The sequence below is a fragment of the Neoarius graeffei genome, chromosome 16 (genome assembly GCF_027579695.1).
Source record: "Neoarius graeffei isolate fNeoGra1 chromosome 16, fNeoGra1.pri, whole genome shotgun sequence".
NCBI lineage: Eukaryota > Metazoa > Chordata > Actinopteri > Siluriformes > Ariidae > Neoarius > Neoarius graeffei.
In genome coordinates, this window is record NC_083584.1 from 57,918,790 (window position 1) to 57,945,869 (window position 27,080).

General features: G+C 41.5%; 2 protein-coding genes across 5 annotated transcripts in view; one reads left to right on the plus strand and one right to left on the minus strand.

Annotated features, from left to right (window-relative positions):
- LOC132900893 (calcium-activated chloride channel regulator 1-like) overlaps window positions 1-4,428 on the plus strand; it is a 48,516-nt gene extending 44,088 nt beyond the window's left edge. For all 3 annotated transcript variants that reach the window (XM_060943237.1, XM_060943236.1, XM_060943238.1), the window contains 2 exons: window positions 253-471; window positions 2,862-4,428. In XM_060943237.1, the coding sequence (XP_060799220.1) occupies window positions 253-471; window positions 2,862-3,289 (647 nt within the window). In that variant the 3' untranslated portion in view covers window positions 3,290-4,428. The remainder of the gene's footprint in view (window positions 1-252; window positions 472-2,861) is intronic.
- The window catches only part of pnkp (polynucleotide kinase 3'-phosphatase), a 46,810-nt gene continuing 23,291 nt past the window's right edge, over window positions 3,562-27,080 (minus strand). For both annotated transcript variants that reach the window (XM_060943240.1, XM_060943239.1), the window contains 10 exons: window positions 26,978-27,049; window positions 23,774-23,822; window positions 23,054-23,121; window positions 22,761-22,853; window positions 10,919-11,015; window positions 10,758-10,819; window positions 10,072-10,181; window positions 9,907-9,994; window positions 8,330-8,397; window positions 3,562-4,795 (listed from right to left, as the gene is read on the minus strand). In XM_060943240.1, the coding sequence (XP_060799223.1) occupies window positions 4,675-4,795; window positions 8,330-8,397; window positions 9,907-9,994; window positions 10,072-10,181; window positions 10,758-10,819; window positions 10,919-11,015; window positions 22,761-22,853; window positions 23,054-23,121; window positions 23,774-23,822; window positions 26,978-27,049 (828 nt within the window). In that variant the 3' untranslated portion in view covers window positions 3,562-4,674. The remainder of the gene's footprint in view (window positions 4,796-8,329; window positions 8,398-9,906; window positions 9,995-10,071; window positions 10,182-10,757; window positions 10,820-10,918; window positions 11,016-22,760; window positions 22,854-23,053; window positions 23,122-23,773; window positions 23,823-26,977; window positions 27,050-27,080) is intronic.

Here is a 27,080-nt window from a genome sequence, read left to right on the forward strand (position 1 = left end):
ATCATTCTGAATTTGATGCCTGCAACATGTTCCAAAAAACACCTGTTTGGAACATTGTACAGGTAAACTGGTTAAATAATGTTGGAGAAATGGAGAACAGGGTGGGGGTGGAGAAATGGAGGACGGGGTGGGGTTGTGTTGGGGTTCTGCACAGACGATCAAAGACATGGTTAACTTTCAGCTGTCTGAGTTTGTATATGTCTCCACACTCCTCAAATAGAGAAATAATCAGCATTTACATCCTCTTTCCAGGTAAAGTGGAATTAAACCCTCCGAAGCCTACAATAAATGTGCCACCAGTAGATGTGGGAAGCTTCACCAGAACTACAACTGGGAAGAGTTTTGAGGTGGAAGCAGATGGACCTTCAAACTTTCCTCCAAACAAGATCACAGATCTGACTGCGGAAATACAGGAGGGCATCGTGCTTCTCAACTGGACGGCTCCTGGTGAGGATTTTGATGAGGGAAAAGGTGAGTCTTGTGCAAGTTTACACCATTAGAGACTGGAATCTTTAATATTGCACAGATGCTTGACACTATACCAATATCATAAAAAGTAACAGTCATATTACTTAAACTTATTTCATTCTCATAAAAATAGTGTAGATACGTCTAAAAAAATTAAATAGAATAAAGTTTCTCACTCACACAGTTATCATCAGATGTGTCATATTTCTTAAAAAGTGCTACAAGATGTTATGTAAGGAGTAAAGCATGGGGCAGGATCATATCACAATGTCCAAATGTGTTTTATTCTTCTTATACCACAGCACACTGCCAGTGATTAAAGTGTTTTAAACTCAGGAATGAACATCATGTCATGCTTCCAAAAACACTCGTGAAGGTGGATTGGCTGTGCTAAATTGCCCCTGAGGTGTGAATGTTTGTGTGCAATCCCATCCAGGGTGTGTTCCTGCCTCACACCCAGTGTTCACTGTGACCCTGACAGAATAAAGTGTTTACTGAAGATGAATGACTTCTATCAAGACAGTTTACAGATGTACAATGTCTTGCAAAAGTATTTCATCTCCCTTTGTGTTTGTCCTGTTTTGTCGCATTACAAGCTGGAATTAAAATGGATTTTTGGAGGGGTAGCACCATTTGATTTACACAACATGCCTACCACTATAAGGGTGCAAATTGTTGTTTTATTGTGATGCAAACAATAATTAAGATGAAAAAAACAGAAATCTGGAGTGTGCATAAGGTCAATACTTTGTTGAGCCACCTTTTGCTACAATTACGGCACAGCTGTAAGTCTCTTGGAATATGTTTCTATTAGCTTACAGTAGCACATCTAGCCACTGGGATTTTTGCCCATTCCTCAAAGAAAAACTGCTCCAACTCCTTCAAGTTAGATGGGTTGCGTTGGTGTACAGCAATCTTCAAGTTATGCCACAGATTCTCAATTGGATTGAGGTCTGGGCTTTGATTAGGCCATTCCAAGACATTTAAAGGTTTCCCTTTAAAACCACTCCAGTGTAGCTTTAGCAGTATGTTTTGGGTCATTGTCCTGCTGGAATGTGAACCTTCGTCCCAGTCTCAAACCTCTGGCTGAGTCAAACAGGTTTTCCTCCAGAATTGCACTGTATTTCGTGCCATCCACCTTTCCTTCAGTCCTGACCAGCTTTCCTGTCCCTGCAGATGAAAAATATCCCCACAGCATCATGCTGCCACCACCATGCTTCACTGTAGGAATGGTGTTCTTGGGGTGATGGTGTTTGTGCCACACATGGCATTTCCCATGACGGCCAATAAAGATCAGTTTTAGTCTCATTTCACCAGAGAACCTTCTTCCATGTGTTTGGGGGAGTCCGCAACATGCTGTTGGGCAAACTCCAAACATGTTTTCTTAAGCAATGGCTCTTTTTTCTGGCCACTCTTCCATAAAGCCCCACTCTGTGGAGTGTATGGCTTAAAGTGGTCCTATGGACAGATACTCCCATCTCCGTTGTGGATCTTTGCAGCTCCTTCAGTGTTATCTTTGGTGTCTTTGTTGCATCTCTGATTAATGCCCTCCTTGCCTGGTCTGAGAGTTTTGGTGGACGGCCTTCTCTTGTCAGGTTTGTAGTGGTGCCATATTCTTTCCATTTTTCTATACTAGATTTAATTGGTGCTTCCTGGGATATTAAAAATTTTGGATATTTTTTCTAACCCAACCCTAAGTTATACTTCTCCACAACTTTGTCTCTGACCTGTTTGGAGGCTCCTTGGTTTTCATGTTGCTTGTTCAGTAGTGTTGCAGAGTCAGGGTCCTTCCAGAACAGGTTGATTTATGCAGACATCATGTGACAGATCATGTGACACTTTGATTGCACACAGGTGGATCTTAATCAACTAATTATATGACTTATGAAGTGAATTGGTTGGACCAGCTCTTATTTAGGGGTTTCATACAAAAGGGGCCGAATACCTATGCACACTCCAGATTTCTGGGGGGGGGTTCCCCCGTCTTAATTATTGTGTCACAATAAAACAAGTGTGCACCTTTAGAGTGGTAGGTATGTTGTGTAAATCAAATGGTGCTACCCCTCCAAAAATCAATTTTAATTTCAGCTTGTAATGCAACAAAACAGGACAAACACCAAGAGGGATGAATACTTTTGCAAAACACTATATATTTTGCACATATACACAGTGGAATTTTGTGGTTTCTAAGTGCTTGTAAATAAATGCAATTATATACTGAAAACTGTGGTATTGGGTTAATATAGTTATCATATAGTGATTTCATTCATTCATTCGTATTTCCACCTCTGTTGTACACACAGGAGAGTTATCCCATGCACAATCATAACTTCAGAATTTCCTCTTTATGAATAAAATCTCTCAGACTCTCATTACTTTTTTTTTCTTTTTAGCGCAATCCTATGAAATCAGATGGAGTGGAGATTTGAAGACACTTCAAAATAACTTCAACAGCACAAATCTGGTGAACACTTCAGCACTTGTGCCTCAAGTGTCAGGATCAGCTGAACATCACTCTTTCAAGCCTAATATTACAATTAAAAATGGCAACACAGTTTTCGTTGCTGTTCAGTCACTGGACCAACAGTCAGCAAGGTCAGAGATATCAAACATTGCTCGAGCAAAAAGTGATACCCAAAGTCTCAGACCCTCACCCACTAACCCTACTCCTACCCCTGCCCCTACTCCTGCCCCTACTCCTGCCCCTGCCCCTACCCCTGCCCCTACTCCTACCCCTGCCCCTAATTCTAATCCAAGTCTGAATGTGAATGCGATCATCATCATCTCAGTCTGTGTGGTGACCATCGTTGCATGTTTTTGAGCTGTGGTCATCACATAGACACCGAAACAAAAAAATTATGATTAGTCCCTAGTTTAATAGAACAAGGTCTACACCAAGACTACAAGCTTAAACATTCTATTCTGATTTATTCCTCAAATATTATTTTTTTAAATTTTCCTTTGAATTTAATTTGTTAGAACCCCAATTCCAAAAAAATTAGGACACTGTGTAAAACAAAAACAGAATGTGAAGATTTGCAAATATCATAGAAACCCTACATTTCACTGAAAATAGTACAAAGACAACATGTCAAATGTTGAAACAGAGAAATTTTATTGGTTTATGAAAAATATATGCTCATTTTTAAATTTAATGTCTGCAACGTTTCAAAAAAAAGTTGGGACAGGGGCAAAAGACTGAAAAAGTTGTGTGATGCTCAAAAAAAACCCCCCACTAATTTGGTTAATTCTTCACACACACACGAGAAAATACATACTTTGTCTATAAATTCTGTAAATCTAGTAATAATAGAGAAACCCAATGGACATGTTGCTGTCTCACTGTACTGGTGAATGTAAAAGTGCATGCGCACACACACAAAACTGTTAAAACTGAGGTATCATACGTTGCTCGAGCAACAAATTATGCTCCAAGTCCCAGACCCCCACCCATTAACCCTACTCCTAACCCTGACTCTAATCAAAGTCTGAATGTGACTGCCATCGTCGTCTCAGTCTGTGTGGTGAACATAGTGGCATATGTTTTAGCTGTGGTCATCGGGCACTTAACTGATCATAACTCCGATATACTTGTTGTACAAATCAATTAATAATAATAATAATAATAATAATAATAATAATAACAACAACAGTAAAATTGATCATTCTAAAGAAATAATAGAAATAAACAAACAGGTTGTTTAATGATTTAATGGCTGCTCTATTTCATTAAATTATTTAATAAAAGGGGGAAAAAAAGAAACAGTTTAATGACCAGTAACATTAACACAAGCATATTAAGCATACCATGTACACAGTGACCTGCACAAGTATTCACTTCTCTTGAGCTGGGATTATGTTATAGATTTATTTAAATGTTGGGAGAGGGTTCTCACTGGGTTCTCTGTTCCATTTCATTAATTATTTAATAAAAAGATATAAAATTCATCTCATTGCAAACTAAGAGTCACTGCGTTTCATTTTTTTTTCAAACCTAAAATAAACAAACATGGCACTCAATATGTTGTTACTAAAAAGAGCAGCAGAGATTTGAGACAGGCAAACACAACAATGGAGTCCAGCACAACTGAACTGAAATTACGGAACAGTACCGGAACTAAAGGCTTGTGAATATTTCCATCAGTCACTCAGTCTTTCCCCCCCACCTTTCATATTTGTGTCCATCTCCTGGTATAAATAGTCTGTTCAGCCCTCGGAGAATTGCCTGAAAAGTGCCTCGGAACGACGGTCAGTAAAACTGGGAACAAAGTGAATCTGCAGGATTTCAGAGAAGCCCTCTGATAGAGTAGGAGCCACAAATTTCTTCCTACACACACACACACACACACACACAGAAATAATAATAAATCCAGGGTGTCCAAGTTATTTGAGGTAACATATCCATTCAACACTCAGTCCAATGTACAGTCGAGTAGGACAAACACAATAAAGGGGGGAAAAACAGTTTAATGACCAGTAACATCAACACAAGCATATTAAAGCATACCATGTACACAGTGACTTGCACAAGTATTCACTCCTCTTGAGCTGGGATTATGTTATAGAATTATTTAAAGGGCTGATGACAAGAACATGACTCTATGCAATTTCTTAAATAAACTATACAACATGGCAAACATGTTAGATTTCTGTTATAATTACGTGAAAAGAAGCTGTTGTTATGCGAATATCCAACTTTTAATTGCACAGCGCAAGAAAACTGGGTCCGTGGCTCGCGGCCATGTTGTGACGTCAGCGGGAGAACACGCTGCGGTTCACTGGCTGTTCTACTCATAGACATCCTATGGTTCTACTCAATGGAAATGGCGCATGAAAACGCCAGTGAACTCTCTAGTGCTAGCTCTTCCTCTTCTGGGAGTCTAGAATTGTGTTGATCTCTTCCGAATAGAATCTATGATAGCCTACCCTCTTTACCCTTTGCCTCTTGTTGCTAGGCGGCAGTTACATGAAAGCCGCAAGCTTTCACAAGCAAATACACGACTGATATCACGCCGACTTTATGATTACATTTATGATTATCATGTAGAATCTATAGCTCTACGTACCTTTATCTTATGTCGTTTCACAACACATGTTCTGACAGGAGGACTGTCTTTGGATCCGGCATAGCTACTAGTAGACCCCCTCCGGAATACTGGCAGTGTTGCCAGATTGGGATTTTTCCCGCCCAGTTGAGCGGTTTCAAGTGCATTTTGGTGGGTTTTGAACATATTTTGGGCTGGAAAACTTTGGATGGACGTTTTCCAGCCCAAAATATGTTCAAAACCCACCAAAATGCACTTGAAACCGCTCAACGGGGCAGGAAAAATCCCAATCTGGCAACACTGTGTAGGCACTGCTGATGGTAGTAACACACGTTTGTGCTGAACTGAACACCCAAGAGATTCTTTTAAGCTGGGAAGGGTGTCAAAACAATCCAAATCGAAGTGTTCAGAGCACAGGACGGATGTTGGTGAGGGCTCCCACTTGTCATGAGTGCGCCTGACTTGCTTCACCCACTTCGCATGCAGCTCGGGATCTCTGGGAAACTTGAATAAACTTACCCCATCCTTGTGGGTTTTGGAGCAAAAGCCGGCAACACAACGCGAAGGCATAATAACTTATATATATATATATATATATATATAAATAAAATAATGTATAATAATAATAATACTAATAATGACAAACTGAACACCTGTTGCATCAACAATAAACTGGTAAGTTAGGAGGAAGGTTCTTTCGCTGACGTCATATAGCTCCTCCTCCTCTTTCGTCTCCTGGGTGCTGCAGCCCTGTCAAATTTGCCCAAATAGCCGCGTTTATCATAACTTGTAAAATAGGCGCCTTCGTGAATTAATATATGGATCATCAGGAATTACTTTTTATGTTATAAAACAAACATCGCCAAAGATGTCAAAAACGTGTCATCAGCACTTTAAATGTTGGGAGAGGGTTCTCATTGGGTTCTGAAAATATTCTCCACTTTTTTCCTTGAAAAATAAAAGCTCAATAAGTATTTTTCACTTTTTCTGAGTTTGTATTTTTTCTTAGTTACCGACTTATCAAAGTGGACTTAATACAGGTTTATATCAACCAAACAGGCACAATTCAAATATTTGTCCAGATACAGCTAGGCCTCTCCATTACATATAAAATTTGGGCTTCAGTCCAGCCTCAAAGAAAGAAAGACCTGATTTTGGACGCCCTATGCATCATCAAGCTAAAATAAACCTCTTTAGTCTGATCTTACTTCAGGTTATTTTAAAACAGAATTATTCAGAAGCGGTATTAGGACTCCCTTTAGCCTTTACTTCAACACAAAACTTCATTTACAATTGAACAGAGTCAAGAAGGATCTTGGAACAACCAACAATGAAGGAATTCAATTTTCCCGCTGAATTACAAACCGAACACAGAATGACACCCTGTTTTTCATCATATGTTAGTTTGCCCAGGGCCGTCTCTATTCTAGCTATTGAACAGACCAGGAGCTCAGTCAGGTGCTCCTGCGGCTTGTATTTTTTAAGGGAGATTGGCATCGATAGGCTGGGGAGATTTTATCTAACTTTACAAGGTAATATCACCCACACACATTCAAAGGTTATGACATCTTTATTGGTGATTTTTGCACTGCTCTTTTAAAATGCATGTCGTTTACTTCAGTTTCTGTCTCCTTCTTACTATCATGACCCATAATGTCTCAGGAAACTGACACATGATCAATTGCCTATTAAATATCACTAGTAAAATTCATCATCAGTTTGCTACATTATTATATTACAACATTCAAAATCCCAGATGACGTCTCAGTCAGTTGTTTCTATAAGTCTCTTACTCTTACAAAAATACCCGGGGGCTATAACCCCGAGTGACGGGGCCCAGCAACACCACAGCATTCGCCACAGGAACTCAACATGCCATGCCGCCCGAAACATCGCTCCATTCAGTCACTTGCTGGCTGACAGCACTTTCACATTAGCATTTTTTTTTTTTTAATTGACCCCTGTATTACTGACGCTGTCTGATGTGCTCAGGGACAGTCGGGTCTCTGAGTGTGCCTCCCCATGGCTGTTTCAGCCCTTAAATCATCTTCAGAGCTTGAAGCCCGCCCAAAAACTTCCTCAGTTTAGACTGCGCCACTGTTTGGTTCACACAGACATAATTACACCACCACACCAGACCGATTAAGATGCATTGTACCGGTAATTGGTCAGAAGCTTGGCGCTTATTTGGTCATTATGTGTAGCTGATTTTTATTGGCCACCAGCACGTGCTCATTGTTTACACTCTGACTTTCCACCGTCTTCACTGGGGATGGATTTCGGCAAACGGAGGGATTTGTGGAGGGACTTCTATAAAAGATGACTTCTGATAAAAATGACAAATACATTCATCACTGTGACAACCACTAGTAATTTTCTCTTTGTCACTGATGGATTATTATCGTCAATGACAAGTGTGACGAGCGCCAGCGGGGACGCTGGTGAGAACTCGATACAGTTTGTAAAATTATTCCCAAATAAAAATCTAAGTTGCATTACATGTGATTGCAAAAGCATTGGCCCTTATCACTGTTAATCATTTCAAAATTTTGGATTTTTAGCCTGACATGAATTTTATTCCTCTACATTGTTCCATCATGGAATAACACAGACTAACTCCGTGAGCAGCTCTCTCTTTTTTTTTTCCAGTTCTTCAGTTTGATAAGAGCCAACAAAACAATTTTAATTAAGAAAACAGATTCAAAATTAATTTTTTGGGCTGAAGCAAAACATCCCAGATTGTAGTATCATAATGATAACGTGTTCATGGAAGAACTGTATTTCCTACACAGACGAGAGCAGAAGTGTTGACTCACTTGTAGCTGTGGAAGACCATGTCATTGACAGGAGCGTGCTTGGTAGCTGAAGGAACCATCTCTCGGAACTGAGAAAGGGGGAAATGAGTGCATATATTACACACAGTCAAAGTCCTGGACTTAATTATGCAGCCAAATGAGGCGAAGAATCTGGATTCATTCATGACCCTTTTTACTTCCTGTAATTTCCTGCTGCACAGATTTGATCTTTGATCACTATAGCATTTATTTCCTGTATTGTATTGTCCAGCATAAATTTTTATTATTGTTCTCAAGTTTTGTGGTTGAACTGTGAGCTCTTCATCACAATTCGATAGATGTTTGTGAAAGTGACATTTAACAAGCAGAACTCGATGACGAGGACACTGAGGAAGCCTCAGCCTCAACAAGTCTTATCAGTCCTGTCTGCATCATTTCCAAAATCTAATCATTCATCGACAAATATTCAGTGGTTTGTTCTTGACATCCTGTGCTCATCAGAATCTCAGGCACTCACACAAACTGACAGGAAATACAGACAACCAGAAAACAATGTCTCCAACTCCTCATGGTGGAAACAGAAAAATAACATTCCAAGAATATTTCTGATCATTTTTATTACTTTTTTTATTGACAGTTTACTTTGTTTGAAACTTTTATGTTGAGCTAAAAATAATAACTTATTTTTTCGCGGTCCTGTTTCCATCAAATCCTGTGCTCTGATTGGCTGGCGAGCGGGTCCGTATCCTACGGTACGGACCCCGGTTACGGACGTCTGGCAGCTCGCTCGTTCACAACAACAACAAACATAGTAGCATTTTTGTCAACATTTATCTTTTTTTATAAGATTTACTTATAAGATTATCAAAAATCTTATAAATTTTTGCCAGCATTTCTCAGGAGAATAGCATTAATTTTACAGCATGGATAGCAATAATGACAGTGTTCACAGAGAAAGCGAGTTTTACTACCCTGAGGAAGAAGAAATAAGAAAACATTTCAGGAGAAAGCTAAAAAACCTCTAACTTACTAACACCGAGCAAAAATATGGCTGAATCCTGAATGACTCCGATTTGTATAAATAGCAGACTACATAGGCGGCAAAATGTAGTTTTTTTCCTGCCATGGAAGTGCACTTGTATACCGAGGAGAAAGCAATTTGCATTACAGCCATGAATGAGGATTCAAAATGGCAGCTCGGCTCGGTTTTCCCTTTCGGGCGCTCTCGTTTTCTGTTAGAATTTGGTAAAGAAAAAAAATATATATATTATTTACCAGCTTAAGGTCGGTCCGTATGGTGAAATACCATGACCTCGGCCCAGAGGGCCTCGCTCAGTACTTTCAAGACCTCAGTCACAGTATTTCACCATACGGACCTCCCAGCTGGTAAATAACACATGCATACACACGTGTGTGTGTGTGTGTGTGTGTGTGTGTGTGTGTGTATGTATGTATGTATATATATATATATATATATATATATATATATATATATAGAGAGAGAGAGAGAGAGAGAGAGAGAGAGTCATGAGGGATGTCAGTGTCCATCTGTACAGACAGGTTAAGCAATAACACATGACGGATATCATTAAACCCACCTTGTTATTGTGCTTGGCTTGTTCCAAAGAGGCAGTGAAGTTAAAGCATCTGCAGGGAACTCCAGCACTCTGACCGACATCCACGTAGCTGTGAAGGGAAACATGGAGTCAGTGTGACCTTCTTTGTTACCATGAACTTTCAGTAAAGAAATCAGAATAAAGTACCGCTTTCGAGACTCGAGGTCAGGATTCGTGTTGTCCACAGCTACACTTCGGCCTTCCTTCAGAGCACGTTCACATGCTGACACACAGTGCTGCCATGACCCCAGCGTGTCCTTGCAATAACATATCATCATCATAATCACCACCATCTGTAAAGAAGCTCCACTCCTAACAGCCCTTCATGGATTCTCAGTATTTCAATGGTTTTCTAATTTATTCATCTGACCCAGAGATTTACAACTAGATTCCCCTTCCAGTGTAAAATGTGATCACAGAACAGAATCACTTACCGGTATGACTAACTGAAGACCATAATCCAACTATTCAAGTTTTAGGCATAATCAGTACAGTCCAATTTAGTGGAGGCATAAGTGTTTTTATTCCTGAGCTTCCCCCCCCCCAACACAAAAACTATTAGTGTGTTAAAATGTGGATTTTAAATTTTGCATCATATTAAGTGCACTTTTAATAAATACTGCACTTACATCCTAGCTCAGCTTACACACACACACCTTTTTAAATAAGCAAGTTTTCATGTTGGGCGTTTGAAAAGAATCATCATTTGTGTGACTCGCATTAAACCCGTTTTTCAAAGCAGTTTACTTTCACAACTTTCTGCATCTAAACACCAAACAATACACTGCACCGCCTCAGGTGTGTTTCGGTTGCATTAACCCTTTCCTACTCACCCTGTTCACGTACACGTATCCCTTGGGAATGATGTGGGTCTGGAAAAAAGTGGATTTTCCAGCTGCATATGTAAAAACAAGCGTCAGGAGATTTGATAGGATTCAAGGGAATGAAGAACCATTTCACAAAATAAATAAATTAAATTTAAAAAAACCCTCACATCCAGGGAATCCAACAGCGACAATGATTTCCTGGCTGGTTGAAGTGAGCGAGGCATTAGGAGGGTCATACAGACGAGCCTTTGGGTCTAATCCCCTCTGCAGAGAACATGAGACAATGAATAAAAGTCACAGTGACAGTCATGTGGTCTCTCTCTCGAGGAGTTGTTTTTATTATGTCAAAGTGTAATTAAAGATAATAATAATAATAATAAGTCATTCATTGGTTTAAGCATTTACTGTGTGTCAATACACTTTTGACTGCAATTCCAGCTGCAAATCTTCTTAGATGCATGACTCACATCTGGATCCTCATATTTTTGCCTACTCTTCTTGGTAAAATTGCTCCAACTCTCTTGCTGCAGATTCTGAACCGGCTGGAGGTCTGGACATTGACTGGGCCACTCTGTCATACCCCTAGTCTTGGTTCTGAACCACTTCAGTGTACAGTTAGGTCCATAAATATTTGGACAGAGGCAACATTTTTCTAATTTTGGTTCTGTACATAACCACAATGGATTTTGAACAAAATTCAGATGCAGTTGAAGTTCAGACTTTCAGCTTTAATTCAGTGGGTTGAACAAAATGATTGCATACAAATGTGAGGAACTAAAGCATTTTTTAAAACACAATCCCTTCATTTCAGGGGCTCAAAAGTAATTGGACAAATTAAATAATTGTAAATAAAATGTTCGTTTCTAATACTTGGTTGAAAACCCTTTGTTGGCAATGACTGCCTGAAGTCTTGAACTCATGGACATCACCAGACGCTGTGTTTCCTCCTTTTTAATGCTCTGCCAGGCCTTTACTGCAGCGGTTTTCAGTTGCTGTCTGTTTGTAGGCCTTTCTGTCTGAAGTTTAGTCTTTAACAAGTGAAATGCATGCTCAATTGGGTTGAGATCAGGTGACTGACTTGGCCATTCAAGAATATTCCACTTCTTTGCTTTAATAAACTCCTGGGTTGCTTTGGCTTTATGTTTTGGGTCATTGTCCATCTGTATTATGAAACGCCGACCAATCAGTTTGGCTGCATTTGAGCACACAGTATGTCTTCTGTGGGCGTCCAGGTCTTTTTGCATTGATGAGTTCACCAGTGCTTTCTTTCTTTCTCAGGATGTACCAAACTGTAGATTTTGCCACTCCTAAAATTGTAGCAATTTCTCAGATGGGTTTTTTCTGTTTTCGCAGCTTAAGGATGGCTTGTTTCACCTGCATGGCGAGCTCCTTCGACCGCATGTTTTCTTCACAGCAAAATCTTCCAAATGCAAGCACCACACCTCAAATCAACTCCAGGCCTTTTATCTACTTAATTGAGTGACATAACGAAGGAATTGCCCACACCAGCCCATGAAATAGCCTTTGAGTCAACTGTCCAATTACTTTTGGTCCCTTTAAAAACAGGGTGGCACATGTTAAGGAGCTGAAACTCCTAAACCCTTCATCCAATTTTAATGTGGATACCCTCAAATGAAAGCTGAAAGTCTGGATTTTATGGCTATGTCCATTATATAACTATAACTTGAATATGTTTCAGTAAACAGGTAAAAAAAAAGTGTGTCAGTGTCCAAATATATATGGACCTAATATATATGTTCAGTATTATGTCCAGTCTGTTGTTGACTTTTTGAAAGATGAATCTCTGCCAAAGTCTCAAGTCTGTTCCAGACTAGAACCAGATGGAAAAGCATGCACAAATGATGCTACCACCACCATGTTTCACAGTGGGGATGGTGTTTTAAACGCTTTGTGCCAAAGTCAAAAAGATCAATTTTGGCAGCATCAGACCAGAGACACAGTGTTGACATGTTTGCAACATCTCTTTCATGCCTTTTGAACTCATTTTTTTTCCCAAAAAATTTTATTTGTCTTGGTCTACGGTTGTCCTGAACATCTTATCTGAGCTTTGAATCTTCTCAGTGCATTCAAAGTTCACCTTGACCTGATCACTTTTGGTAAATGGGTTTCTGGAGGCAGAATCATAACTGTGACATCATCTGTCTGTTTAGCTTAGTTTAGTTTAATAAATTCATCACAAAATCATACAACACAATACTAACGAACTAAAATAACAATTTAACACTTGCAGATAATAAATTGATAAAGTAAAGAGAAGGGTGTGACAGGGAAAAGGAACAGAACTCTCGTCCCAATTGTGACCTAACCCCTACTTAAGACAGACAGACAGACAGACAGACAGACAGAGAATCTAAAACTACAGAAAAACTTTAGGAATACATTACATAAAACGTAATAAGATGACAATGAATGCAAAAAAAAGTATTTGTGGAGGCAGACTGTCATGCTGAGAAAGTGTAAGCAGGCACCAACGTGCAATAGGTTACACGTTCACAGAATTTTACTTAAAATAGAAGGACTGTATGATACATCTGACTAAATTCTAGATTCTAACCTGGAGGACTGTACGTTTCTCACTTCGATACATAAGTATTAATTCGAGTTATCTTAAATAAACTAGGTGAATTAATTGCTTTAATATTGATATTAAAACAATGGCATTCTTTTGCGCTGCTGTAGCTGGCTGCCTCTTGCAGCAGCAACTCACTCATTTAAGAGTTTTTTTCTATTTTGTCCTAGCCTGGCTAACGCGACTTCAAAGCTCTCCGAGCATTTGGTCTGGCCAAGCTATTAAGCCAAACCGTTTCCCAGAGCCTGTGGTTGACCCGCCTCCCTGAAATGCCTCAGTTTGCTACTGGTCGAAGCCAAAAAAGGCTGTGACGAAGCTTAAACCAATCACATCACTCTTTCCTCTGATGTATGCGACGCGACGGGGCTAACTGGTAGATTAAACTCTTACCGAAGCCAGTCGGGAGCAAGGCGAAAACGTCCTTCCTTTCAATAAATACCTCCAGGGCTGCTCTTTGCTCCGTTTTCAATGAGAACTTCCCGTTGAATGCTTTCAATACAGCATCTACCGCTGTGTTAAAGGCTTGCCGTTGCTCCATGTTCGTGATGTGAATGAAGTGCTTCCGGCATAGATTCTGTAAACAATCTATGGCTTCCGGTCACAGTTCTACTACGTCACTGCCTTGAACATGCCTCTACCCAGGGCCGTTGGAGATGCTCAAAGTTGATTGGTTCCCGATTTTTCGGGAGCTTGGAAATGCTGTAGATAGCCTGCCTGGCCAGACTAAGCTCGGAACAGGCCCTCGTGTTGCGTCACGCTTAGGATGGGCGGGCCCAGGCTAATTTTGTCCTGCTTTGTGTGTGTGTGTGGGTTTTTTTTTTTTTAACTCTTTAACGTGTTAAGGGACACGAGTAACTGTGAGTACAGAGTACACAGTTACTTTTTTTTTTAACTCCCCCCCCCCCCCCCCCCACTCCACCATGTCCGTGGAGTTGCGGCTAGCTATACCCTCTATTGTTTACAACAAAGAGCAGCTGTTAGCGCTCCGTAACGCTGTGCTGTTGCTGAGAGACAGACCCAAGCTCCCACACGAGCTGAGGAGGAGAAGCTGCAGGTGCTGAGCCGGAGTTCAACGCCATGAGAAGAAGAGGAGACATCGTCCAGTCCTCCCGTCCATCATCATGGGGAACGTACGATCTTTGTCCAACAAGATGGATGAACTGGTGGCGTTAACCCAGCACCAAAAGGACCTACCAGCACTGCAGCTTAATGGCGTTTACGGAGACATGGATGACCAGCGTTGCCATGGATATGCATGCCGCGCTGGACGAGTTCCAGCTGGTGAGAGCGGACAGGATGACGGAGAGCGGTAAGAGGAAAGGAGGAAGGCTGGCAGGTGTTTATTAATAAATAGTTGGTGTTACTCTGGGCATATCACTATTAAAGAGAGGCACTGCTGTCCGGACATTGAACTGTTAGTGGTTAGCATGAGGCCATTCTATCTGCCTCGGGAATTTTCACATGCAGTTGTAATAGCTGTGTATGTGCCCCCCTCTGCTAACGCCGATACTGTGTGTGACGACCTCCACTCTGCAGTGAGCAGGCTACAGACTCAGCCCACAAGCCCTCTTACTGATCTCTGGTAACTTCCACCATGTCTCCCTGTCTTCCACTCTGCCCACCTTCACCCAGTACGTCACATGCAGCACCAGAGACAATAAGACTCTTGACCTGCTATATGCAAACACCAAGGAGGAATACAAGTCATCCCCCCTGCCCCCCTGGGACGAGCTGATCACAATCTGGTTTTCCTCCGGCCAGTGTACAAGCTTCTTGTGCACAGGCAACCAGCTGTTTCCCGTACCGTGTCGAGACGGTCCGATGAGGCGGATGAAGCTCTGAAGGACTGTTTCAATACAACGGTGTGGGAGTTATACAAAGATTCACATGGGGAGGACATCAACAGCCTTAGAGACTGCATTACAGATTATATTAACTTTTGTATGGCGAACACTGTACCTACTAGGACTGTACAGTGTTTCTCCAACAACAAACTGTGGATTAATCCAGACATAAAGGCTCTTCTCAAGGAGAAGCGGAGGGCTTTCAGGTCTGGAGACAAGGAGGAACTGAAGGCTGTGCAGAGGGAGCTAAGGAGGAAGATTAGAGGGGGAAAGAGGAGCTACAGAAGGAAAATGGAGGAGCAGCTGCAGCAGAACACCAGAGGAGTCTAGAGAGGACTAAAGACCATTTCTGGCCACCAGTCTTCAAAATCCCAGGCTGAGAGAGACCAGCAGTGGGCAAATGACCTGAATCTCTTCAATAGAGATCTTGCAGTCACGTGACCAGAAAGTTAACAGCCGCCATCTTGTCGGTAAAAAACACAGCTGAATACTGCTGCACTCGTGTACAGAATGGATCAATTTCAACCGATGGACTACACGGCTCAATTTTCTAATGAACAGATAACTAGATATACCGGTATGTCTAAAATAAACGATCTACAGATTAGTGACCCTTATGGCTTACCGGATGTAGTTTTCACAACCGTGTCAGTGGATTTTGAACTGCCAGAGGTGGAATACCCAGACGTGTATAATTACCTCATCAACTTTCCCTCGCTGTTCAGTGGTGAAGCACTGCGTGCTTATAAATCTCTGGACAGTTATCTTTACAGAAATTCAGGATTTGTCAGCCCCCGATGTGGCATCTTGTAAACAAGAAAATAACAATCCTCATTGGATGGGTAAGTCACTTAAGTATTGAGTACTAGAACTGATACTAGATATATCAGTAGTATCTAGTATAGCACTGACCAGCCAATTATGGTTGAATATTTTATATCATCAGTTAGATCAAGTATCAGTAGTTATCACTATTACTGTATATATGGTATACCTGCTTTATGAAATAAAAATGTATTTGTCCAGTTTAATTTATTTTGCTTTTACCATAATTAGCAATACTGATAAATCATAATTCTTAGAATTGTAGATGTGCTCGTATATGTCATAGATATTGGTAATGATACACTTGACACTTCACAGCCAAAACGTGGAAAGGGAAAATGAGAGGGTGACTGACAAATGTCTAAAGGTCACTGTTTTTTATCACTGATTTCTTATAACAGTTAGGGTAACTGTCAGGGTCCCGTGGCAGCCTATGAAACTTTCTTCCCGATTTCTGACCTCTCCTGTTGTGGCATTTATATGCCATACAACTCTCCGGCATTGTGGCACGGTAATATTTGAAGATTTCGGCGAAAAATAACGAAAGTCAGTGTCGGTAAGACGGCGGAAATATGGCGTTTTACCGACAAGATGGCGTCTGACTACAATCTGGAGCGGATGTGACGTCACATGCAAGTGCTCCATAGATTTGATCAGGCGTCTGCACCTCCCCCGGCCCAGACACCTCAGCTGCAGCCCTCGTCGTTCACACCTCAAGTACTCTGCCCCTCCCCCACAGCCACCTTCTCCCCCCTCCCAACGTCTAGCAGCTCACAGCCACCACACACACCAACTAACTCCCACCCCCACTCACCACCCACGGATTCATACATCACCCCAAATTCAAACCACCACAGACAGACAATATACATCACAGATCATACACCCCACTGTTTTACACATCACCCCAAATTCGAACAACACACACAGTCCCCCTGCTCAAACCTGTCCCTCACAACACTCCAGCTGAGGAACCAGCTGAGGAAGATGAAGGCTGCGGGTCCGGATGGCATCAGCTCCAGGCTCCTCAGGTCCTGCGCAGACGAGCTGTGCGGGATAGTTGGACATCTGTTGAACCTGAGCTTGAAGCTGGGGAGAGTACCACGGCTATGGAAGACATCCTGTGTGGTATCTGCGCCCAAGACTCGGCACCCCATGGACCTCAACAGCTACAGGCCAGTAGCACTAACATCACACCTGATGAAGACCCTGGAGCGGCTGGTCCTGGTCCATCTGTGTCCCGTGGTGAGCCTGTCCATGGACCCGCTGCAGTTCACCTACCAGCCAGGCATCGGGGTGGACGACGCCATCATCTTCCTCCTTCACCGAGTCCAGTCTCACCTGGAGAAGCCTGGAAGTTCTGTGAGAATAACATCTTTTGATTTCTCCAGTGCTTTCAACACCATCCAGCCCGCACTTTTGGGGGACAAGCTGGAGCACGTAAGAGTAGACCACCACCTCACATCATGGATTGTGGACTATCTCACTGACTGTCCACGGCATGCGAGGACACGGGACTGTGTGTCAGACATGGTTGTCTGCAGCGCGGGGGCCCCGCAGGAAATGGTTCTGGCCCCATTCCTGTTCACCCTCTACACTGCAGACTTCTTATAGAGGGCTACCACATGACATCACCGCGCCACGAGATTTTGTTAGGCGCCATATTGGAAGACCAAGTGCATGTACTCACAATATAAAACAAAGTACGCGCGAGAGTAAAGTGACACGATGGATGATAAATTCTGGTTATGCGAGTACATTACCAGCTGCAGAAAGGGCACGGTATGTGGAGAAACTGGCTGTGATTGATGGGTTTGACCCATATGATAAGACTCGCAGCAAGGGAGAATGGAAACATAAGGAGGACCTGACACCAATTCTGCCATCTGTTTGCTACCCAGACATTGTAAACTATTTGTTGTTTACACCCAGTGCCTACACTCAGTGTTCGAACTATGCCGATATTTTCGGGGGGGGGGTCCCTTTTTTTCCCTTGGGGGGGGGGGGCTTGCGCTTGTCTCAGAGCGCGGATCTCCAAACACATGAGAAGCCTATCTTACGCATATATCACGCGGACTCCACACCTCCACACACGCATCGCGTCTAAAGTCATAACTCATCAGGGGAAATCGTGTCCACATTGGCATGTTCAAAAAACAACCTCGCGTCAACAATGATACCACACGCAAGAAAAAAAAACAGTCAGGCTACTCAACAACCAACCTGGTAGCAGCAGTCGTTGTCATATCGGTTTATTTTATCTTTGATGTAAACACAACACTTCGGATATGCAAATGCTTCCCGTTACACACGATTGCTGTCAATAAACATCATTTTGCCAATATTTTAGAGACCCCCCCAACATTTCCCAAATCATGTTTTCAAGGGATCTCATGTCTGTTTCAGGGGATCTCGGATCCCCCGAGTACCCCCGTAGTTCGAACACTGCCTACACTGCTGATGACTTGAAAGCCTACAAAGGGCTACAGGCTTACAATTATGTTGTTAGTGGCTTGGTTCGTGATATTACAGCTGTTATTAAGAATAACCTACACATAGTTATGGCCAAGGTAATCTTGTTGATATTTATCTTTTAATAATATATCTTTTCAGTTGAAAAATTAATACTTTTTGTTACTATTAAGGTATCCATAATTTAGGTTAATTTATCCAAATTATACATATGTATTTATGATATATGCCTACACAACAACTATGCTTTATTTATATAATAGGAGGGAGAGCAAGCCCCAAACCATCCTAAATTATTATTATTATTATTATTATTAAATTGTAGAAGTCTGGGAGGCTTGCTCCTCATACAGTTATCAACTTGGGGCCTATTTAGCATGTTTTAAATCTGAATTTCTTGCGTTTGCTTACCTCAAAGTGTCCGCAGATCATGCACAGACTTATCCATTATATCCACAGTTTTTTGCCAAGTCTCACACAGGTTTCTTTCAAGTCATAAATAAACAAACAAATCTGAGCTGTTTTAAGTCGTTTGCCACTCCACTTTATTCTCGTGGGTTCACATACCGCTGCCGTTATTTCCCCCTAATCACGAGTTTGTTGGTCTTCCAAAATGGCTCAGGTACTGAAAGATGGACTGTATTAGGAATGAGATATGGGTGTCTCCTTGGTGTGTCGGTCAGAACACAGGACAACTGGATATGCAAACCAAGACTTACTTGTCTTCAAATGCACAATACAGCACAGCACGGGGTACAAGGTGTTCAACTTCCAAATAAATCTTCCTCTATTCTGTATTTATATTTATCTAGGTGGATATTATCTTAACATGTCTGTTGCAATAGTATGTGTATGGTCTGAGAAAAGAAACAAACAAATAATGTGCATTAACACACTATAGGATACTACAGAAATACAAAATGATGTGTGGTCTAACAGTGCCAACTAGTGACCACTAGTGGCACTGCAGGTTGGACTCAGCAGCATGGAAGCTTTCGGAAATTAGCCATTTAAATATGCATAAAACTAGCGAACTTAACTTCAAATATCTAGTCAAAATGGACTAAATGAGGCTGACTAAGATAAGATATAATAACTTACTAACTCGGCGGCACGGTGGTGTAGTGGTTAGCGCTGTCGCCTCACAGCAAGAAGGTCCTGGGTTCGAGCCCTGTGGCCGGCGAGGGCCTTTCTGTGTGGAGTTTGCATGTTCTCCCCGTGTCCGCGTGGGTTTCCTCCGGGTGCTCCGGTTTCCCCCACAGTCCAAAGACATGCAGGTTAGGTTAACTGGTGACTCTAAATTGACCGTAGGTGTGAATGTGAGTGTGAATGGTTGTCTGTGTCTATGTGTCAGCCCTGTGATGACCTGGCGACTTGTCCAGGGTGTACCCCGCCTTTCGCCCGTAGTCAGCTGGGATAGGCTCCAGCTTGCCTGCGACCCTGTAGAACAGGATAAAGCGGCTAGAGATAATGAATGAATGAATGAATGAACTTACTAACTCTAGGCATGAAAAACGGAATATCTGGATCAAATAACAGGTTGAACTTCTAAATATACAGTTAAACTAAACAGTAGACAAGTTAGCATTCATACACAGGCAAAAAAGATTTCTGAAGACATTACTACTAAACCTACACAAAGCTTACACTAGACTTTCACAGCAAGAGGCTATACATTCAACACCAAAACTTACTTTTCTGGTCAATTACGCACACACAAGGATCTTAAACAGGGAACTGCTTCCTCACGCGGCACTCGAAACTACACTGAAAACGGCACGAGAGGTGCCCGGGAACATGAATAATCGATATCAGCACTGGGGCACGTGAACATGCGTAACTTGACTGACAGTCTTTCCAACAGTCTGTTTACTTCCGGTTTCGGGTGACGTCAGTGAAAGGGGTCTATAATTCACCTACCTGTCACCTGCAGAAGTTCTCTGACAACTCTGCTATCACTCACTACGTTTACATGCACATAGAGAGAATCGAATTTCTGCCGTTGCTCGACTGAAATCGAAGTTCAAAATGCCATGTATACACCTTAATTCGGCTGAAATTGAACCGAACTTGATTTCTCGGAATCGAGCTACACGACCTAGTTTATGCGATTTCTGCCGAGCTACTTTGTGTATGTATACCCTATCGAGCTAGTTGTCGAGCTACTTCCGGAAGTGACGAGTGACGAGACCACAAGCGGGAAACACAACAGCCTCGGTCGGCATGACAACGGCACGAATCTTTTCTTTTTGTGGCAGATTGTTTGCACTGTTAAAATTTAGCTCACTTACTGTATCACCAAATACATCTGTACAGCTGTTGCATAGCTGTGAATTGTGTACATAAACAAGTCATTGTATTTGTGTGTGTGTGTGTGTGTGTGTGTGTGTATATATGTCCAACATCTGAAGAATGTCAATAAAAACAAAACAATTGAACTTTGTGTGTTTATTAAGACATAAGTTAAATTGTAAGCAAAAAAAATATTTTTTTGTAAGCAAAAAATGGACTTTAGAAAAATATTATTGTGCAAAATAAGTTGTCTTACAAAACAGTGGTCTGCGCCGGACAGGTTGTAGCCATAGTCTGTTAGAGCAAGCCTAACAGCTTGAACACGGAACTGCTAGTGTTGCCAGATTGGGGGTTTTAAGTGCATTTTAGCGGATTTGAACATGTTTTGGGCTGGAAAACGTCAGCAGTATCTGGCAACACTATAGCTCTTCTTCATGACGACAACCGGAAGTGTACCAACACGATGGGGCGTGTAGCGCCACGTGTGGCTCGGGTGCACAATGCACCTTGCACAATAGCCCGATTTCACTTGTGCATGTAGGATTGGATTTCTCTGGCACCCCTGCTGGGACCCTTTGCTCGATTACCAATAGCAGCTCGATTTGGACGTGCATGTAAAGGTAGTGACTGGCCTCATCACAGATGGGGAAGACAGGGAGTACAGAGGACTGTTGCAGGACTTTGTGGACTGGTGCCAGCAAAACCACCTCCAGATCAATGCGAGGAAAACTAGGGAGCTAGTGGTGGATTTTCGCAGGCACTCTCCCCCCCCCCCCCCAAAAAAAACCCACTAGTGAGCATCCAGGGGAAGGACACTGAGCTGGTGACATCTTAGAAGTACCTGGGTGTTCACCTGAACAACAAACTGGACTGATAACACCACAGCACTGTACAGGAAAGGTCAGAGCAGGCTGTATCTGCTGCGGAGACTCAGGTCTTTTGGAGTGCAAGGGGCACTCCTGAAGACCTTTTTTGACACTGTGGTGGCATCAGCCATCTTTCATGGCGTGGTTTGCTAGGACAGCAGCATCTCCACAGCTGACAGGAAGAGACTGGACAAACTGATCAGGAGGGCCAGCTCTGTGCTGGGATGCCCCCTGGAGCCAGGGGAGGTAATGGGTGGGAGGAGGATGATGGCGAAGCGGTCATCTATGATGGAGAACAACTCCCACACCCGATAGGACTTACTCACTGGACTGCAGAGCTCCTTCAGCGGGAGGTTGCTCCACCCGAAGCATGTGAAGGAGCATTTCCGCAGATCATTCCTTCCTGCAGCTGTTAGACTGTACAACCAGCACTGCTCACAGTAGACTCACATCTGTCTGTCTGTCAATAGTTGTCGCATTGTTTTCTGGGGTTTTTTTGTTTTATCTTTTGCACCTGATTTGTGCAGTGTGTTTCCTCTACTTCATAATTCCTCTAATTTAGTATTTATCTTAGATATATTTTTTTACTTGCATGGCTTGATATGTCCTCTTTTACTGCTATCCACTGTGCTGCTGCAAACAGGAAATTTCCCCATTGTGGGACAATAAAAGGTCTTATCTTATGGTAACGAGTTCCGTAATTCAGCAGTTCTGATAAAATACGAATTCCTATAGTAATCCTGGTTATGTAGATAAATAAAGTTGTAACTGTTGGGATCAATCACGCGTTCTATATCATGGCTCAAACATATCTAAATAATTCTTGACTTGTCTGCATTATGTTCCATAAATAATTGATTTAAATGTTGCTCTGGTGGAGGTTCAAAGTTTAGGATTTTTATAGCCAAACGCTGAGCAATAACTTTTCCAGATCTTTGTTCCAAAGCCTGTCCTTTCTCCTTGGTCTTCACAGTGCTGTTTGTTGAGGTGTGCCCTCTCTGAAACTCTGGGGAACTTCCATGTACAGGTATGATCAACTCTGGTCCAACTCAAGTAAACATAAACAAACTGGAAAATATATGTTCAGAGGCAAAGATGGACAAACAGGTCAGCTGCTCACCGGATCAAATGACGGCATGTTGAAGGGAGCAGCTTTCCATCCCAGGAAGAATTCCTCTGGAGTGTGAAACTGGAGACCAATGTTTAGAGCAAACTAGAAGCAAAAAGAAAGAAAGATGCCAAATCACCAAAAACATGATCCAGCCGATCCTCAGGAAACTGAACGCTAAATTACATCTTTCAACTTTCAGTAATGCAATCAATCATTTCATATCTTATACAAAGTACTGTAAGTAGCAAAAAGTAAGACTTTCTCTTTGTCACTACTTCTCAGCGAGTTTGCTCCAGTCTCACCAGCCTGTCACTACAGGAGAAGTCCTTCTTTTTCCCTGGAGCCCAGTTAACAGGACGACCTGCTGCATCTGTTCCCAAAAGAAATGTAAAGCCGGTATCATTTACTAATTTACTGTAAACCTGGTTTGGCTGGCCCAGAACCAGTTCAGGATCTCTTTAAGAGTGCTGGGTAAAATCTCCTTTATAAATGTCTTAGTGTATAAACATAAGCAATAAAAATGACTTTACACTGCATGAAACAAATCTAACAAGCTGTTTATGACTGAAGTTTACAGGTATCCATTTTTAATACAGACAAATAACGCATTTAATTAATGAATAAAATGATTGTGTTGGGAATCCAAGTGCAGGGGGCGGTGTTCTTTAGGAGTTGTTCATGTCTGTAATGAGTTATTTTCCCTTGCTGAAAAATTCACATGATTAGAACTTTGATAAAAACAGACTTTCATTTTGCCTGGTTGAAATCTCCAGCAATGATGAACAACGTGCCAGGGTGAAAATTTAAATAAATCGAATAATAATAATGATTCTGAACAATACGCCTTTAGCATTGTGTACATAATTCAGACAGAAATTGCTTTAAACACCACGAGGTTCATTATATTTCTGCTTCATTTAAAATACAGAACTAAGACAAAAGCACTTGACTGGAATGAGACATGTCAAGGAATCAAACATGCTGATTTTATCTATTCCTTGTGATGTAATGCAACCACTCACCTCCAACATACACGCTCTGTGATTTATCCACAGTTATTCCATCGTTTGCCTGGAAAATGTCGTACAGATTATATTTTTGTGCAGACGTCAATAAACATTTCAACACATTAACCCTGATTCATCAAAGACAAATTTGGTCATAAAGGAGACATTTCCTTTTTAAATACAGTGGTGCTTGAAAGTTTGTGAACCCTTTAGAATTTTCTATATTTCTGCATAAATATGACCTAAAACAATCAGATTTTCACACAAGTCCTAAAAGTAGATAAAGAGAACCCAGTTAAACAAATGAGACAAAAATATTATACTTGGTCATTTATTTATTGAGGAAAATCATCCAATATTACATATCTATGAGTGGCAAAAGTATGTGAACCTCTAGGATTAGCAGTTCATTTGAAGGTGAAATTAGAGTCCGGTGTTTTCAATCAATGGGATGACAATCAGGTGCGAGTGGGCACCCTGTTTTATTTAAAGAACAGGGATCTATCAAAGTCTGATCTTCACAACACACGTTTGTGGAAGTGTATCATGGCACGAACAAAGGAAATTTCTGAGGACCTCAGAAAAAGCGTTGTTGATGCTCATCAGGCTGGAAAAGGTTACAAAACCATCTCTAAAGAGTTTGGACTCCACCAATCCACAGTCAGACAGATTGTGTACAAATGGAGGAAATTCAAGACCATTGTTACCCTCCCCAGGAGTGGTCGACCAACAAAGATCACTCCAAGAGCAAGGCGTGTAATAGTCGGCGAGGTCACAAAGGACCCCAGGGTAACTTCTAAGCAACTGAAGGCCTCTCTCACATTGGCTAACGTTAATATTCATGAGTCCACCATCAGGAGAACACTGAACAACAATGGTGTGCATGGCAGGATTGCAAGGAGAAAGCCACTGCTCTCCAAAAAGAACATTGCTGCTCATCTGCAGTTTGCTAAAGATCACGTGGACAAGCCAGAAGGCTATTGGAAAAATGTTTTGTGGACGGATGAGACCAAAATAGAACTTTTTGGTTTAAATGAGAAGCGTTATGTTTGGAAAAAAAGAAAACACTGCATTCCAGCATAAGAACCTTATCCCATCTGTGAAACATGGTGGTGGTAGTATCATGGTTTGGGGCCTGTTTTGCTGCATCTGGGCCAGGATGGCTTGTCATCATTGATGGAACAATGAATTCTGAATTATACCAGCGAATTCTAAATGAAAATGTCAGGACATCTGTCCATGAACTGAATCTCAAGAGAAGGTGGGTCATGCAGCAAGACAACGACCCTAAGCACACAAGCTGTTCTACCAAAGAATGGTTAAAGAAGAAATGTGAATGTTTTGGAATGGCCAAGTCAAAGTCCTGACCTTAATCCAATCGAAATGTTGTGGAAGGACCTGAAGCGAGCAGTTCATGTGAGGAAACCCACCAACATCCCAGAGTTGAAGCTGTTCTGTACGGAGGAATGGGCTAAAATTCCTCCAAGCCGGTGTGCAGGACTGATCAACAGTTACCGCAAACGTTTAGTTGCAGTTATTGCTGCACAAGGGGGTCACACCAGATACTGAAAGCAAAGGTTCACATACTTTTGCCACTCACAGATATGTAATATTGGATCAATTTTCTCAATAAATAAATGACCAAGTATAATATTTTTGTCTCATTTGTTTAACTGGGTTCTCTTTATCTACTTTTAAGACTTGTGTGAAAATCTGATCATGTTTTAGATCATACTTATGCAGAAATATAGAAAATTCTAAAGGGTTCACAAACTTTCAAGCACCACTGTAAGTTCCTCATCAGCAGATTTGGAACAGAAACTTGCATCTGATTGTGCAGAACGTTTTAAAAAGTGTCTGTAAGGCCTCTAAACCACACTTTTTTCCTTGTACAAAACAACAATCATTATGTTGATTGACCATGTGTTTTCGAACCATAGCTGATCCAAAAGGCCATAAATGGATGGAAAATCAATAAGATCAGCCGATTTTCACGGAATCTGCCGAGACTGAACCGGAAGATCCCGAAGGGGTGCGTGACGTCACACGTATAACAATCCAGGTGTCAATTTTGTTCCCGTGCACAGCAGTGATTAGACCAGTCTCGATATGGAACCACATTTTGGAGAGAATTCTGATAGTGATTGGGATTCTTATATGCCAGATGATTATCAAGGATATTCCGGAATAAATGGTTATCTTTTCGAGCTCCCAAGACGAGAAACTGCCAGCTCGCTCAGTTCATGACAGTCCCACTCACTGCCAATAGCTCACCACCAGCCAGAGAGAACTTGAAACACATACTAGTCTATGGATTTTTATTCTAAGCTGACTCCTGCAAAATATAGGGAAAATATTTACATGTACCTCAATCCATGTAGAAATATAATCTTTAAAGTGTACACTTATTCAGTGTAATTACTGAAAGAAAATACGAAAATGGGCGATAATACGGTAGGGGAATCGACGAACTGTCCAAACATCAGATCAAATGTCATTTATTAAATAAACAGGTTTCCTTTTGCTCCAGTAATTCCCATGTGGTCGTTCTGGTGGTGATGAACATGTGATGAATCAGATTTATTATTAGTAGGTGACACGAAATCTGCCCGCTTTGTTTGTACAAACCTCACCCACCCACTGTCGCTTTAGATTAGTGTCATTTCTCGGAAATTCGTGAATTGAATGTTCTGTTGTATCAGGATCTGAACATCCAAACAACGCAGCGCTTTCATATGATTATTTTTGTACAATTCCAACAACAATATCCAATTTCAGCGAGTAAACAAGGATGGAGTCAGATGAACCAAAATGACCCGGATAACCGGGGTTCCACGTGTGACGTCATGCGAGATTATCCCTGAGGCAAAACTGCCTTTTTCCGGGATCTGGACGCCGCGATTTATTGATAGTTTTGTGCTTGATAATAAAATAACAAATAATTAATATTATTTCCCCCCCTTCCTTATTAATTCATTTTGGTCATTGCTATATTTTTTTTCTTCATTTTAAAGCATTACAATAAGGCATTACATTCACTTTAACAACGGGAAAAATGCTTGTTTTGCATTTAAATAATATTAAAATGTTGCTAATCACAACTGTGCATGAAGGAAACTGTACTTAAAAAAAAAAAAAACTTCTGAGTGACAAATTAAAAGAAAACTGTTGCTCTGCATCATACACACAGAACAGTGACGAAAGCAGCATCTGTCTCACCTTCTCACATAAGTGTTCCCACATTCCTGTGACTGGCTTCCTGTAAATACCTGGACCTGCTGCGACAAACACCTGAAATACATCAGACACACCAGGGACAGGA